The following is a 16823-nucleotide window of genomic DNA, read 5'->3' on the forward strand; positions in this document are numbered from 1 at the left end:
GCTTTATCATTGCAATCTGATACAAAAAGCGGCAGAGGTGTGCTTTAGGACCATGCGGACGCCTCTGAGCAGTCAGGTAGGCTGTTTGTAGTATTCAGCCAGCTGGATCACAGAGCAGTCTGACAGGTTGTGTGAAGGCAAAGCTTCTGGAAGGCTGGCTGGACCAGCAGAGGAGGGTTGAGTATAGTTCAGTGTGTATGTCTTCCGCTCTTTCACAGAGTTTCAAAAGCAAGCAGAGCAGAAACTGGCTACTATTTAGTTGACTGATGTAACTGGCAGGTACAGTATATGTATACAGTGCCTTCGGAAAGTATTCATACCCCTTGACTTTTTCCACATTTTGTTACGTTACAGCCGTATTGTAAGATTGATGAGGGGGAAAAAATATTTAATCAATCTACACACAATACCTTCTAATAAAAAACTGAAATAATATATTTACATTAGTATTCAGACCCTTTACTCAATCAATTTTCAATCAATTTTATTTTATATAGCCCTTCGTACATCAGATAATATCTCGAAGTGCTGTACAGAAACCCAGCCTAAAACCCCAAACAGCTAGAATGCAGGTGTAGAAGCACCTTTGGTGCCTTTACTCAGTACATAGTTGAAGCACCTTTGGCTGGGTTTACAGCATCGATGTCTTCTTGGGTATGACGCTACAAGCTTAGCACACCTGTATTTGGGGAGTTTCTCCCATTCTTCTCTGCAGATTCTCTCAAGTTCTGTCAGGCAGGATGGGGAGCGTTGCTGCACAGCTATTTGAATGTACTCTGGAGCAATAACAAGGTGTGTGTAAGTCATACTGAGTTCTGGTTGTGTGCAGTATGATTATAAACTTTGTCATGGGAAGATGAAGGGTGATGAGATAAGAGGTCTAAATGCCTTGTAAGACTCTGAGAATCATGCAATGCTTTGTTCCTTTGGCAGTACATGCAGGTTGTTTACTGTTAAAACTTTCAAACTATTTTCAGTGCAAAAACAATGGCACTTCAAATGAAAAGCACAATGTCCACAGGGCAAACTATTGGGGAAATGCTGTAGTAGGCTTATAGGCCTATTTGGTATGGTTGTCAATCATCTGTGGGTTGGATAATTTGATAGATTGATAGAACAAAGTAGCATCGGAATTTTAAAAATGTTTGGTGAAATTTGATTGACTTGCCAATTGGCCATTTGTTTTGACAAAGCAACTTATCCATTACAATTTATACTGAACAAAAATATAAACGCAACATGCAATAATTTTAAAGATTTTGCTGTGTTACAGTTCATATAAGGAAATCAGTCAACTGAAATAAATAAATTATGCCTCAATCTATGGATTTCACATGACTGGGAATATAAATATTCACCTGTTGGTTACAGATACCTTAAAAAAAAGGTAGGGGCATGGATCATAAAACCAGTCAGTATCTGGTGTGACCACCATTTGCCTCATGCAGCGTGACACATCTCCTTCATATATAGTTGATCAGGCTGTTGATTGTGGCCTGTAGAATGTTGTCCCATTCCTCTTCAATGGCTGTGTGAAGTTGCTGGATAATGACGGGAACTGGAACACGCTGTCGTACACGTCGATCCATAGCATCCAAAACATTCTAAATGGGTGACATGTCTGGTGAGTATGCAGGGCATGGAAGAACTGGGACATTTTCAGCATCCAGGCGTTGTGTCCAGATCCTTGTGACATGGGGCTGTGTATTATCATGCTGAAACATGAGGTGATGACGGCAGATGAATGGCACGACAATGGGCCTCAGGATCTCGTCACGGTATCTCTGTGCATTCAAATTGCCATCGATAAAATGCAATTATGTTCTTAGCTTATGCTTGCCCATACCATTATATATGTTTGACATCATTCAGCAGACACTCTTATCCAGAGCGTCTAACAATAGTGAGTGCATACATTTTAATACTTTTTTTGTACTGGACCCCGTGGGAATCAAATCCACCATCCTGGCATACTCTACCAACTGAATTACACAGGACTATAACCCCAGAGCCACCATGGGCACTCTGTTCACAATGTTGACATCAGCAAACCGCTCACCCACACAACGCCATATAAGTGGTCTGCGGTTGGACGTACTGTCAAATTCTCTAAAACGACATTGGAGGCTGCTTATGGTAGAGCAATAAACATTAAATTCTCAGGCAACAGCTCTGGTGGACATTCCTGCAGTCAGAATGCCTATTGCACACTCCCTCAAAAATGGAGACATCTGTGGCATTCTGCTGTGTGACAAATCTAAACATTTTAGAGCGGCCTTTTATTGTCCTCAGCATAAGGTCCACCTGTGTAATCATGCTGTTTAATCAACTTCTTGATATGCCACACCTGTCAGAGGGATGGAATATCTTGGCAAAAGAGACATGCTCACTAATAGGGGTGTAAATGCCAGATTTGAGAGAAATAAGCTTGTCATGGTTGTCACAAGTTACCACAGCCACAAAAAAAATAAACTGTGCCTATTTCTACAATTTCTCTTCTTAAAATGTGATTTTAAACCTAACCTTAACCATTACCTTAACCACACTGTTAACCTTACGCCTAACCCTAACCTTAAATGAAGACCAAAAAGCAAATGATTGTCTTCATTATATTTTACGATAGCCAATTTTGACTATGGGGCTGTGAAATCTAGTGGAAACTGGATGTCATGGGTCCGAGCATAGACTTAGACAGACAACTCATCTTTGTATCTGTCCCATTGTGGCATCTGTAAGAGCACGGGCAGCGCCATTGAGGCCATCTCCATTTTGAAGTATTCCATTTTCTTCTTCCACTACTTTTATGAGTTAGTAAGAAACTGAAAGGGTGCATACTGCCAATTTGGAGTGTGGTTGAACAGGTATAAACCCAAGATTGGCGATTTACTTTACTCAGTAATTTGTTGAAGCACCTTTGGCAGGGTTTACAGCATCGAGTCTTCTGGGGTATGACACTACAAATGTGGCACACCTGTATTTGGAGAGTTTCTCCCATTCTTCTCTGCAGATCTTCTCAAGCTCTGTCAGATTAGATGGGGAGCGTTGCTGCACAGCTATTTTCAGGTCTCTCCAGAGATGTTTGATCGGGTCCATGTCCAGGCTCTGGCTGGGCCACTCAAGGACATTCAGAGACTTGTCTCGAAGCCACTCCTTTGTTGTCTTGGCTGTGTGCTGAGGGTCATTGTCCTGTTGGAAGGTGAACCTTTGCCCCAGTCCAAGGTCCTGAGCGCTCTGGAGCAGGTATTCATCAACGATGTCTCAATACTTTGCACTGTTCATCTTTACATCAATCCTGACTAGTCTCACAGTTCCTGCTGCTGAAACACATCACCACAGCATGATTCTGCCACCACCATGCTGCACCGTAGGGATGGTGCCAGGTTTCGTCCAGACATGACACTTGGCATTCAGGCCAAAGAGTTCAATTTTGGTTTCAGCAGACCAGAGAATCGTGTTTCTTATGGTCTGAGAGTCCTTTAGGTGCCTTTTGGCAAACTCCAAGAGGGCTGTCATGTGCCTTTTACTGAGGAGTTGCTTCCGTCTGGCCACTCTACCATAAAGGCCTGATTGGTGGAGTGCTGCAGAGATGGTTGTCCTTCTGGAAGGCTCTCCCATCTTCAAAGAACAACTCTAGAGCTCTGTCAGAGTGACCGTCGGGATCTTGGTCACCTCCCTGACCAAGGCCCTTCTCCCCCGATTACTCAGGTTGGCAATCGATTGCTCAGCTCTTGGAAGAGTCTTGGTGGTTCCAAACTTCTTCCATTTAATAATTATGGAGCCCACTGTGTTCTTGGGGACCTTCATTGCTGCAGAAATGTTTTGGTACCCTTCCCCAGATCTGTGCCTCAACACAATTCTGTCTCGGAGCTTAGTTTTTGCTCTGACTTGCACAGTCAACTCTGGGACCAAATATAGACAGGTGTGTGTCTTTCCAAATCATGTTCAATCAATTGAATTTACCACTGGTGGACTCCAATCAAGTTGTAGAAACATCTCAAGGATGACCGATGGAAACAGGATGCACCTGAGCTCAATTTCGAGTCTCATAGCAAAGGGTCTGAATACTTATATAAATAAGGTATTTCTTTTTTTCTTTTTTAATAAATGTGCAAAAATTCAAAAAAGCTGTTTACATTTTTCCATTATGGGGTATTGTGTGTTGATTGCTGAGGATTTTTATTTATTTAATCCGTTTTAGAATAAGGCTGTAACTTTCAAAAATGTGGAAAAAGTCAATGGGTTTGAATACTTTCCAAAGGCACTATAAATATATATACATATATATACACACACACACACACACACACACACACACACACACACACACACACACACACACACACACACACACACACACACACACACACACACAGTACCAGTCAAATGTTTGGACGCACCTACTCATTCAAGGGTTTTTCTTTATTTTACTATTTTCTACATTGTAGAATAATAGCGAAGACATCAAAACTATGAAATAATACATTTGAAATCATGTAGTAACCAAAATAAGTGCTAAATAAATCAAAATAGATTTTATATTGGAGATTCTTCAAAGTAGCCACCCTTGATGACAGCTTTGCATACTCTTGGCCTTCTCTCAACCAGCTTCATGAGGTAGTCACATGGAATGCATTTCAATTAACAGGTGTGCCTTGTTAAAAGTTCATTTTTGAAAGTTCTTTCCTTCTTAATGTGTTTGAGCCAATCAGTTGTGTTGTGACAAGGTAGTGGTGGTATACAGAAGATAGCCCTATTTGGTAAAAGACCAAGTCCATATTATGGCAAGAACAGCTCAAATAAGACCCAGAGTTACCTCTGCTGAATAGGATAAGTTCATTAGAGTTACCAGCATCAGAAATTACATTGAATTGCTGCAAAGAATCCACTATTAAAGGACACCAATAATAATAAGAGACTTGCTTGGTTCAAGAAACACAAGCAATGGACATTAGACAGGCGGAAATCTGTCCTTTGGTTTGATGAGTCGAAATTTGAGATTTTTGGCTCAAATCTGTCCTTTGGTCTGATGAGTCGAAATGTGAGATTTTTGGTTCCAACCGCTGTGTCTTTGTGAGACGCAGAGTAGGTGAACGGATGATCTCTGCATGTGTAGTTCCCACTGTGAAGCAAGAAGGATTATGTGTGATAGTGTGGGGGTGCTTTGCTGGTGACACTGTCATTGATTTATTTAGAATTCAAGGCACATTTAACCAGCATGGCTACCACAGCATTCTGCAGCGATACGCCTTCCCATCTGGTTTGCGCTTAGTGGGACTTTCATTTGTCTTTCAACAGGACAATGACCCAACACACCTCCAGGCAGTGTAAGGGCTATTTCAGCAAGAAGGAGAGTGATGGAGTGGCGCAGCAGTCTAAGGCACTGCATCTCAGAGGTGTCACTACAGACACCCTGGTTTGAATCCAGGCTGTATCACAACTGGCCGTGATTGGGAGTCCCATAGGATGGTGCACAATTGGCTCAGTGTCATCCGGGTTTGACCAGTGTAGGCTGTCATTGTAAATAAGAATTTGTTCTTAACTGACTTGCCTAGTTAAATAAATAAAATACAAATATTTAAAAAATCAGATAACCTGGCTTCCACAATCACTCAACCCAATTGAGATGGTTTGGGTTGAGTTGGACCGCAAAGTGAAGGAAAAGCAACCAACAAGTGCTCAGCATATGTGGGAACATTCCAGATGAAGCTGGTTGAGGGAATGCCAAGAGTGTGCAAAGCTGTCATCAAGGCTTGGGTTTGGGTTGAGTTGGACTGCAAAGTGAAGGAAAAGCAACCAACAAGTGCTCAGCATATGATTACTTTGAAGAATCTAAAAATCTGATTTGTTTAACACTTTTTTGGTGACTACATGATTCCATATGTGTTATTTCATAGTTTTGATGTCTTCACTATTATTCTACAATGTACTAAGTGTGTCCACACTTTTGACTGGTACTGTATATAACAAAACTAGTGTTTATTCCCAGTGCTGAGCTAGTATTGTAACTGACTTGTAATGTTAGCTAATGTTTCATCCCCTCTCGACTGAGGTGAGTGAATAAGCTACACTAGCTGGTAGCTACCACAGCCAGTTCAGCTCTAGCCTATTTTTACGATCTAACAGCTGTTGTGTGTGTGGAAATGTTTTGTAGCCTTTGTTTTGTCCCGCTTCAGAAGTAAATGAAACTGACTAGCTTTTGCCAGTTGATGTATCATTAGAGAGAGAGAGCTGGCCAAATGTTGGCTAACGTTAGCTATTATTTTTGCCTCAATCACACTAGACCCGAATCCATGTATGAAATCGTCATTCAAACGATTGGATATTCTGACGTTTGTTTCAGAGCATTGTGAGCTTTATTAGTCTTTATAACAATGTATTGTTATTGATCTGTTAGTTTATCTAGCTAATTCCCCACTTTTCAGACTGACACAGTAATAAACAGCTCTAATGTTACAGGCTTCACTGTCATGGTGCACAGTGGAGGTCTGCCCGGGATCTTAGCAAGATCAGATTGTGACAGGGGTCCCAGCAGGGTTAGACAGCCAGGGAAGACCAGTCGACGGAGCTCAGGTGAACTTTACAGTATATTAACAATATCAGTGAATGATACAAAGAGCTATCTTGAGTTGATGGGTAGACCTACAGCAGATACAGGACAGCAGTTTAAAGCTACAGTCTGGGATCCGGGAATAATGGTCATTTCAATTATTGAACCATTATATTATCCAAGAATATAATCAATGTATAAATGTACACCAAGATAATTCTTTGTCATGCCTCATTTTAGGAGGATCAGATGGTGACGGGGTCTCAGCAGGGTCAGGCAGCCAGGGAAGACCAGTCTGTGACGGAGGTGAGGTGAATTGCAGATACAACACTTTATTCTCTCTGTGCAAACACTGGACAAGCCAGATTATATTTTAAGGCAGTCTGACAAACCTCCAAAGTTGATTTCCAAACTGTATCAATGGTTGATAGAGGCTTTTCCCTATGACACAAAACATGTAAAATACATTTGCATATGTTATGGTCTTGTGAAGGCTGACTGAATTCTGGCAAATAGTATGTTATTTTATCTCAGCATGTCTACAGATTCTCCCTTCATGTTTTTGTTTGCTTGAAAATGTTGATACTGGAGACTCCATACGGTATATGGCATCCAGACTTTATGAAAGTTGCCCAGTATACCGTTAATCTTGTAGTAAATAAAATATAGGGATTGTGGAAGGACCACCAGAGGGCAGGCTGGGCTCACGGATAGTAGCCCAAAAAGGCAATTGAGGCAACGTAACCAGAGGCAATTAAGCACAGCTGACGGTACTAATGACATATTCTCTTCCCCCTATAAGAGAGAGTATGGAACCAGCAGATAAGGGGGGGAGGGGGAAACTATCTCTGGAGGATGGCCACCAAGAGAGGGGAGCTATCCATGAAGAACCATTAAGATGGTGACAAACCTGTGACTTTTGTTGTAGTTTAAAGATAATCGTATTGTGTTTGTTTCATCTGGAGAAGATGTATGATTTTCATTGATTATGTTTGAGTGTTTGTATTGACCAAATTCCCAATCAAGAAACCAACTCCTGACTCGTTTATTCCACCTTTCCGCTTTAGAGTTTCTGGTTCAATCTTAATCACTTAAACATTTAATAATGATCTACCTAGCTTGATGACTGTTGGCATTTTTGCTTACTATTTGTCCTAAATGGAGATGACATATTGGGTTGTGTAAAATTGAGGAAATTAACTTTAGATGACCACCTGCCAGGCTGCCCCCCCCCCCCACCTCTAAAACCAGAATGGCACCCCTATGTCACTCACTGACAGTGTCACGGTTTTCTAAAGTAGAACCCAGAAGCAGACCAGGACAAGGAGAGTAAGACAAAGGTGAGTATTTATTTACAAGTTTAAATGTAGTGATAGAAAAATCCAAGTGGCGGAGCGGGCAGCGGAGGTGAGTTGATGGGATTGAATAGGCAGATCCAAGGACGTCACTGAAGTCACCGACGACCAGGTAGGGATGGGATGAGTGTTCCGGGTGAATGACTGTAGACAGAAAAAACGGAGGTGAGTTCAAGGCAAGCAAGACGTACAAAACAAACTCTATCAAACTGGAGGCTGATACGCTGGCACAACATACTGTTCATGGCTAACGATCCGGCAGGGAATGGATGTCAGGTCAGCGCTTATGAAGTGGAGGGGTGATGATCAGGACCAGGTGTGCAGATAGCTGATGGGATACAGGTGCGGGTACTCAGAGATCCTCCAACTAGCTACGTCGCCCGGCAACCAGACAGGGTGCGTTCCAGGACACCGGAAAAAACACTCCAGGACAGAACACAGGCAAAAACAGACTCAGGAAGTGGGATTCGTGACAGACAGTTAATCAATTAGCCCATGTTTTGATTGGTTTGTCTAGGTGGAGGTAGTCTAGCTAGCTAAACTTGTAGTTATCATGGCTGAATTACCAACCGGGCATGCAGGGCACGTGCCTAGGTACCCTAACCTCCAGGGGGAACACATTGATGTTGTTCATCGGGCTCACTCGGATATCATATTAACATGTCATAAGTCCTGGGAAAATGTGTAAAATTGCAGGAAATGTGCTTAAACTGCAACAACAACAAAAAACTAAAGCAAACTTATTTTATTAACGTTAATAAAATACTTTTTCTGCTAACAGATCCCTAAGTATGTTTTAAATTATAGTTTTTAATCCTGGAGTTGAGTTAATGTGAATGAAGCTACAGCAACCACTGTGATAATGGCTGGGGTCATTTTGCTTGCTTTTGCTGTTCTCCAAATAGCATTTGTGTAACGCTCGTCTTCCTCCTCTTCTGAGGAGGAGTAGTAGGAAGGATCGGAGGGCCAAAATGCAGCGTGATGATTATCCATTTTAATAGAATACTTTAAACATCGAACAAAAACAATAAACCGACAAAATGAACGAAGACGAAACAGTCCCGTAACGTGAACACAGTAACAGGAACAATCACCCACAACCCACAATGATAAAACAGGATACCTAAATATGGCTCCCAATCAGAGACAACGACTAACACCTGCCTCTGATTGACATAGAATGCCCACTCATATCACACCCTGAGCAAACAAAACAAACTATGGCCAGGGCGTGACAATTTGAGACTTTTTAAATTGTATAGAAATGCAGTAAAAGAGCTTAAGCTTTCTTAAATGTATTGGATGGCACCATTAATAGTCCAATATTTACAAGTGTTTTACGGAAGGGGGATTGGGGCGGCAGGTGTTTAAATTGTGCAGTGTTTAGCTATCATAAGAGTCTGGTAGCAATAGTTTGGATGTGTGTGTAGTATGAATGCATACTGTATGTGTGAGTATGTTTATTAAGGTGCAGAGAGTCAATGCAGGTGGTCAGTCCAATGTTCAGCAGTCTGATGGCTTGTCTGACTGAGCCTGTTGGTATCAGACCTCATGCTCTGATATTGTCTGCCCGACGGCAAGGGAGTGAACAGCTCGTGTGTTGGGTCCTTGATGCTGTGGAAGTATATGTCCTGGATGGGTGGAAGCACGGTCCCAGTGATGTACTGGGCCATCTTCACCACCCGCTGGAGAACCTTAAGGTCGTGGAAGGAGAAATTCCTGTACCAGATCGTGATGCAACCAGTCAGGACTTTCGATAGTGGAGGCTGCTGAGGGGAGGGCGGCTCATAATAATGATTGGAATGGCGCGAATGGAATGGCGTCAAACAGATAGAAACCATGTGTTTGATACTATTCCACTCATTCCCGCTCCAGCCATTACCACAAGCCTGTCCTCCCCATTTAAGGTGCCACCAACCTCCTGGGGTGCAGGGGTAGTATTTGTAGAGGACCTGGGCTGGCATGCCGAATTTCTTCAGCCGTCTTAGGAAGTAGAGATACTGTTGCGCCCTCTTGACAAGAGTGGTGGTGTTGGTCCATGTCCTCAGTGATGTGGATGCTGAGGAACCAAAAAACTGCTGACTCTCAACTGCAGTTCTGTTGATGTGGATCGGGGTATGTTCCCTCTGCTTCCTGTCAACAATCAACTCCTTTGTTTTGCTGATATTGAGGGAGAGTTTGTCCTAGCACCACAATACAAGTTCACTTACCTCCTCCCTCTAGGCTGACTCGTCGTTGTTGGTTGTCAGGCCAACAACTGTGGTGTTGTCAGCAAACTTGATGAGGTGTTCTTGCCAATCCTCACAGCCTGTGGTTTGCCCGTAAGGAAGATTTACAAGTTCATCATTTCCATTATCATAGGTAGCCATTGGTAAGTGTATAGAAATGCCAATGTAGACATTTGAGACAGTTGAGCATGAACAGACGAAATCAGTAAGCATAGTCTATGATATTCTTGAGAAAAAAATTATCTGGTTAACCTTTCACAATTCTAACCTGACAGGTAAGAGCTGGTCGCGGTCTACAGGCCCCCATTAACGGGGCTGTAGTGGAGCGGGTCGAGAGATTCAAGTTCCTTGGTGTCCACATCACCAATGAACTATCATGGTCCAAGCACACAAAGACAGTCGTGAAGAGGGCACGACATATTCCCCCTCAGGAGACTGAAAAGATTTGGCATGGGTCCCCAGATCCTCAAAAAGTTCTACAGCTGCACCGTCAAGAGCATCCTGACCAGTTGCATCCCTGCCTGGTATGGCAACTGCTCGGCATCTAACCATAAGGCGCTACAGAGGGTAGTGCGTACGGCCCAGTACATCACTGGGGCCAAGCTTCCTGCCATCCAGGACCTATATAATAGGCGGTGTCAGAGGAAAGCCCATAAAAATGTCAGACTCCAGTCACCCATAGTCATAGACTGTTTTCTCTGCTACCGCACGGCAAGTGGTACCATAGCATCAAGTCTAGCCATAAGACTGCTGAACAATTAATCAAATGGCCACCGGACTACTGACATTGACACCCCCCATTTATTTTGTACACTGCTGCTACTGGCTGTTTAATATCTATGCATAGTCACTTCACCCCTACCTGCATGTACAAATTACCTCAACTAACCTGTACCCCCGCACACTGACTCGGTACAAGTACCCCCTGTATATAGCCTCGTTATTGTTATTTTATTGTGTTACATTGTATTATTTTTTACTTTAGTTTATTTGGTAAATATTTGTTTAACTCTTCTTGTAACTGCATTGTTGGTTAAAGGCTTGTAAGAAAGCATTTCACGGTAAGGTCTACGCTTGTTGTATTCGGCGCATGTGACAAACAAAGATAGATTTGAATTTGTAACCTGCTGTTGCCACCTGCTGGTCATAGGCTCATACTGTACCAGAATACAAACTATCTGGTAATGTGCTTTCTGTGCCTCTAGATGGAAATCACACCATTCATTCTCTTCTGGATTGAAGGCAATGGGTTCCAGGTGGTGAGTGAATGATGCTATAAAATGCTAGTAGACTTTTATTGCATACATTTGACATGATCAAATAACTAAGCATTTGTTTATCTTAAATAACAACCTACAAGAATATATATAGTTCAAATATTGCCTTGCTGCGTCTGTGATGGACCTACATCTAAAAGTGTTTCCCTTTCAACACAAAATAAGAAAAATAGGCTAATCTTCTGTTCAGTAAAGTAATGTCTGTAATATTGCCTTCAACTGTATATAAAAACACCATGGACAGAGACGCAACTGACAACATCTACGACTTGATAGACCATCATAATTTCAAAAAGCAGGGTTTGCAGCCAAGACATCGTGGGTGGTCAGAGAAACAGGATAATACAGCAACAGTCCCCAGGCACCTGTGAATTGGAATTGCCGCTTCCACTGAACATGAGGCGGTGCTACTTCCAAGTGAAGGATACACCCGTAGCCTAACAACAAAGCAGGTTGGCTGATTGCCAATAATGCTGTTCGGGGATTTTTTACACAAAAACGTCAGTAGTGTCTGCTTTTCAAAGTGATGTAAAAAGTAGTTGGAACGTTACATCGCAGGGCTTGGTGGCTGTGATATGTTTCCAGCGGTTTAGTGATTTTAGAGCGACAACCTAGGCGAAAGCGGCGCACAAACCACACCTGTGACAGGAGCATACCGTCCAACTTTCCAAACGCGCGAAATACGGACAAAAATGCCGGTTCGGCGGGGACACGTGGCTCCTCAGAACACTTTTCTGGATACAATCATCAGAAAATTCGAAGAACAGAGTAAGATTTTTCCTATTCAACATTTTGGGGAATCCATGGTTAGAAATCCCTCTGGTTAGGGGTTTGGAATAAAATGCAAACAGCCTCTTTCTATTTTCAAAGGCTTCTTTTGGCAATAAATTAAAAATGTCCCTTGAAATTAGAATATTAGGCTATTATTGAAATCGGCATGTATTGAGTTAATAGGTTTAATTAGATCTATGATCTTGCACTGTAAGCTGTTGTGATTCTCTAGTAAAAAAAAAAAAAAAAAAGTATATGACTGTCGAATTTGCACCTTAGTTTAATTATGTTTCCCTTCTTGGTATATTAGAATGTTAGGGTACAAATAACGATAAAATCAGATTTAGGCCTATGGGCTACATTTCTAAATGACAGACTTACTGGGAGAGTAATATTTCAAGGATATAAATATAATAAGGCAGCAGTGTCTATCAGAGTATTCATTTGGCTCATATCCAAACAGGATCAGAAGTTAGTTTCTAAGCAGGATAGGAGAGAATAAAACGGCTACATTTCAAAAACTGATATGCATCACTGAATGTTTCCTTCTTGGAACATATTTTGATACCAAAACATAATCTACTTGTTTTTTAAGGCTTTAAACAGTTAACAGTTTTTATGTAAGCAGTATGTTTAGTAGTTGAAGGTGAAAACAGACAGATGCTCCCATCTTAGTTCTCTTGCAGGTTTTATTAAATGACTTGGTTATATGCCTTGGTGCAGATCACTGGTATGGCATATGTGGTCAAATAAAATAACCATCTTAAATTGTACTGTATTATATGCGATGACAAATGCCAAGGACTCTGTAGATTAGAATAATATTGATATTATTCCTTCCCTCAGATCGCAAGTTCATCATCGCAAATGCTCGTGTGGAAAACTGTGCCATCATCTTCTGCAACAACGCCTTCTGTGGTATGTGCGGGTACACACGCGCTGAGGTCATGCAGAAGCCGTGTACCTGCAGCTTCCTGTATGGACCGCACACCAAGAGGCCTGCCGTGGCCCAGATGTCCAAGGCTCTGCTGGGCTCCAAGGAGAGGAAGGTGGATATCTCCCTCTACACCAAAGATGGTACGACCCAGCACAGCCCACCAGGGCCTCAGCAGGGCTCTCATTTTATTTTGAAACATCAAACAGTTAGGAATATGGGTTGTAAAGTCATCTTACATTTTTGTGATGTCTTTTGGTGTCATAACACTATCATAACTTAACAGTGTCATAATAATGACAGTGTGAAACAGAAGTGGCTGATTGGACAATGAGGAGACAGACAGGACGTTTTGGTGCTCACCTCTTTTAGAGGCTTTTATTTACAATGACAGGCACAGGACAAATTGGCCAATACACTTTGTACAGAAAATAACAGGATGTTGACATAAAGACTTGAATAAATTAAAGACATTGTCAGTATAAACTATTCTGGCAACAACTTTGCCTATAACAAAACGCAGGTAGGGCTCTACTCTAGCCAACCTGTTACTGCCATAACTTTAAGTCACACAATACACATTCATGAAGTAATGGGATAATTCATCACTTTGGTTATTCCCATTAACCAATAAATGTTCCTTGATGACTCGCAGACTAATTTGCGTCACGCACACCGGCACTTCAACAAGAAAACAGCGCGGAGCTTCAAACATCAGGTAGGTTAAATTATATTATTCTCTTATTTTTATTGACCAATTTTAATGGTATCCAGTTGGTAGTTTCAGTCTTGTCTCATCGCTACAACTCCTGTACAAGAGAGGCAAAGGTCGTGCGTCCTCCGAAACACAACCCAACCAAGCCTCACTGCTTCTTGACACAATGCCCACTTAACCCAGAAGTACCAACGTGTCAGGAAACACCGTACACACAGTGGGACAGCTAGCACTGCGATGCAGTGTCTTGCGCCACTTGGGAGGTCATATGATTATTCTCTTTGATCGTTATTCTAATATATTTCACATTTCCAGACCATGTACAGTACCTCTAAAATAGACAGCTTTATACACGGTAGAAACATGGTTAACAAGTTCCATTGTTTTAGTTACTGGCGTGCACAAACAACACTTGACTTTGGAACCTTATGTCAAAGTATTGTTGGCAAACGGAATGCGCAACTCTAACCAACATTTTCTTTTGTTTCAGGATTGTTGGCTATACATTGAAGAGATACAATAAAGAGTCTCTCAAACCAATCATTTGTTTGTGTCATTGTCTATAAGTTACGGACATGCGATCCATGACACATAGTCTATAATATCAGAAGAATATGGTATTTTTTGACCATATAGCTGGTAGAATGATACATTTACATAATGGAATAATAGACATTCAATTTCCACCATGTTTAGCTCTCAGGGTCCAAATGGTCCATGCTTTTATTACTGTTATTTCTCTCATTGCCATTCAAGCAGGCAGAAATACAGTTGGTATGACAAGTTCTGCAAAACTTCTGCCTGCTTTGAACGGCGAATAGCTCAGATACACATGAAAATAGGAAATGACCCTGGGAATCAATAGAATATTGCTCAGATGCACAAAAAAAATAACATTCATGATTTGTACAATTTTCTTTTATGTAAATAATGCAGCTTTCAGAGATATTTGACAGGTTATCAGATGAAAAATCTACTGCTCAGTCTTCAAATGGATCTGACCAAATCTGTTTTTTATACCTTCAAAATTCCCAGTTCATTAATTTAATAAAAAAATAACCATTGTCTAATAGATAAAGTACCTAACTCCATGGGTAAAGCTCAAGGATAGAGACCAGTATTAAATGACTGCATGATAGACACAGACTGGTGTTATTGCAATATATTCTGTTTTTAAATAGTAAGCCTGTCTCTTTAATGTAGTGATTGGCAGGTGGGAGTTGGAGAATCATAACAATAGTAACAAAAGATAATGAGTCATGATGGCTTGAAGGACGATTACTCACTATGCCGCTCAAATCCCAAAGGTAACTACTGTTTTTTCGAATGGTTGCATAAGAGTCTAACAAAGTCCTCTCTCTGTTTCAAGGAGCGGAAACCTGGTCTCAGATCATTTTGTATCATTCTGTACGTAAATCTGAGAGCCCTTTTAATATGCTGTGTTACATTTCCTATGTTATGTATTAATTTGTGGATGTCCATCCCCTATTTTGTATGATACTGTATGTTATGAATTACAATGTATTATATATGTTACCCATTTGCAAAGTGTACTAAAAGTTCAGAATTAACAAAACGTATATGTTACGAATTCTAGCTAGGTGGCTAACGTTAGCTAGGGGTTAGGGTTAGCTAAATGGTTAAGGTTATGGGAAAGGTCAGCTAAAAGGGTTATGGTTACAGTTAGGGGAAGGGATAGGTACCATGCTAAGTAGTTGCAAAGTATCTAAAAAGTAGTTAAAGTTGCTAAAATGCTAAAGTTGTCCATGATGAGATTCGAACTCATCCACCCTTCTTTCATTTTTGCCTTAAGTAACCATCTGTCTTTTGTAACCATACCAAACGTAACATATCATACTAATTTGTGTGTCCTTGATTTACATTTACTATGTTACGTCTAGTCTATGAGACCAGGCTGATTATATTCACCTTTAGGTCATTGCTACAGTACACTTGAGGAGAACTCAGTCACTCAGGAACTCTGTAAATCCGCACGGTGTATACTGATACTCAACAGTATATGGCTCAAAAGGTGTAAAATACATCAGTTCTCTACTTCAAATGCAAACACATTGCGGTGTTACCAGGTTTAACTGACACTGATTTCCGGGGATTGCTGCTCATTTCTGTGATTATTATTACACATTTCTGTTTGTCATCAGTATATTTGAGTTCCAGGAATGAATGAATGAATACATACTACAGTGGCCTATTTACTTCAGTGATGAACTGTGAGCACTGAGTCACACCGTGCCAAATCAAGGAGGTATTTTTTCTGACCTCTTTTCTGTTTCTATTGTTCCTGACCTCTTTTCTGTTTTTTGGTATGTGTTTAATTGGTCAGGGCGTGAGTTTGGGTGGGTAGTCTATGTTATGTGTTTTCTATGTTGGGTTAATGGGTTGCCTGGTATGGCTCTCAATTAGAGACAGGTGGTTTTCATTTCCTCTGAGAGTCATATTAAGGTAGGTTGTTCTCACTGTTTGTTTGTGGGTGATTGTTCCTGTGTCTGTGTGATCCACATGGGACTGTTTCGTTTGTTCGTTCGTTTTAGGTAGTCTGTTCCTGTTCTTGCGTCCTTCGTCTATATGTAAGTTCGTTTGTTTCAGGTCTGTTGCCTTCGTTTATTGTTTTGTAGTTTGTTCTAGTGTTTTGTCAGTGTTTTGAAATAAATAGTTATGTATTCATCACCCGCTGCGCCTTGGTCCGTTCATACACCACCAGACGAACGTTACATGCTGCCAAAGACCATTTAAATCTAGTGGGATTTTAGGTAGATTACTAGTGTTTCTCACTGTGAATATGATGAGATCATCTATATGCCTGCCTGCCTGAGAGCTTGGCTGGCTATGAAGTCCCTGCTCTTGACATACTGGATCTAACGAGTGACTGAATCCAATCAGTAGGCCTATGCTAAGCATGCTGTGAACCCTGCACTGTTCTTAAATCTACCTCAGAGTACTTTGATATAGACTTATGCAAAGGGAATTTATTAATC

General features: G+C 41.3%; 1 protein-coding gene across 1 annotated transcript; it reads left to right on the forward strand.

Annotated features, from left to right (window-relative positions):
* The first annotated feature begins 11774 nt into the window (after positions 1–11774).
* Positions 11775–14270, forward strand: LOC129824092 (potassium voltage-gated channel subfamily H member 2). The gene is made up of 3 exons (XM_055883413.1): positions 11775–12175; positions 13025–13255; positions 13768–14270. The coding sequence occupies exons 1-3, from the start codon at positions 12100–12102 to the stop codon at positions 13770–13772; spliced, it is 312 nt and encodes a 103-aa protein (XP_055739388.1). The 5' UTR covers positions 11775–12099; the 3' UTR covers positions 13773–14270.
* Positions 14271–16823: the final 2553 nt, after the last annotated feature.

Source organism: Salvelinus fontinalis, chromosome 26 (assembly GCF_029448725.1).
Source record: "Salvelinus fontinalis isolate EN_2023a chromosome 26, ASM2944872v1, whole genome shotgun sequence".
NCBI lineage: Eukaryota > Metazoa > Chordata > Actinopteri > Salmoniformes > Salmonidae > Salvelinus > Salvelinus fontinalis.

Excerpts from the sequence above, each read along its gene's own strand:
- LOC129824092 (XM_055883413.1), top strand. The coding sequence starts at position 12,100 with ATGCCGGTTCGGCGGGGACACGTGGCTCCTCAGAACACTTTTCTGGAT. Across the intron at positions 12,176-13,024 it reads CAGAAAATTCGAAGAACAGA|ATCGCAAGTTCATCATCGCA; the intron begins GTAAGATTTTTC and ends TCCTTCCCTCAG.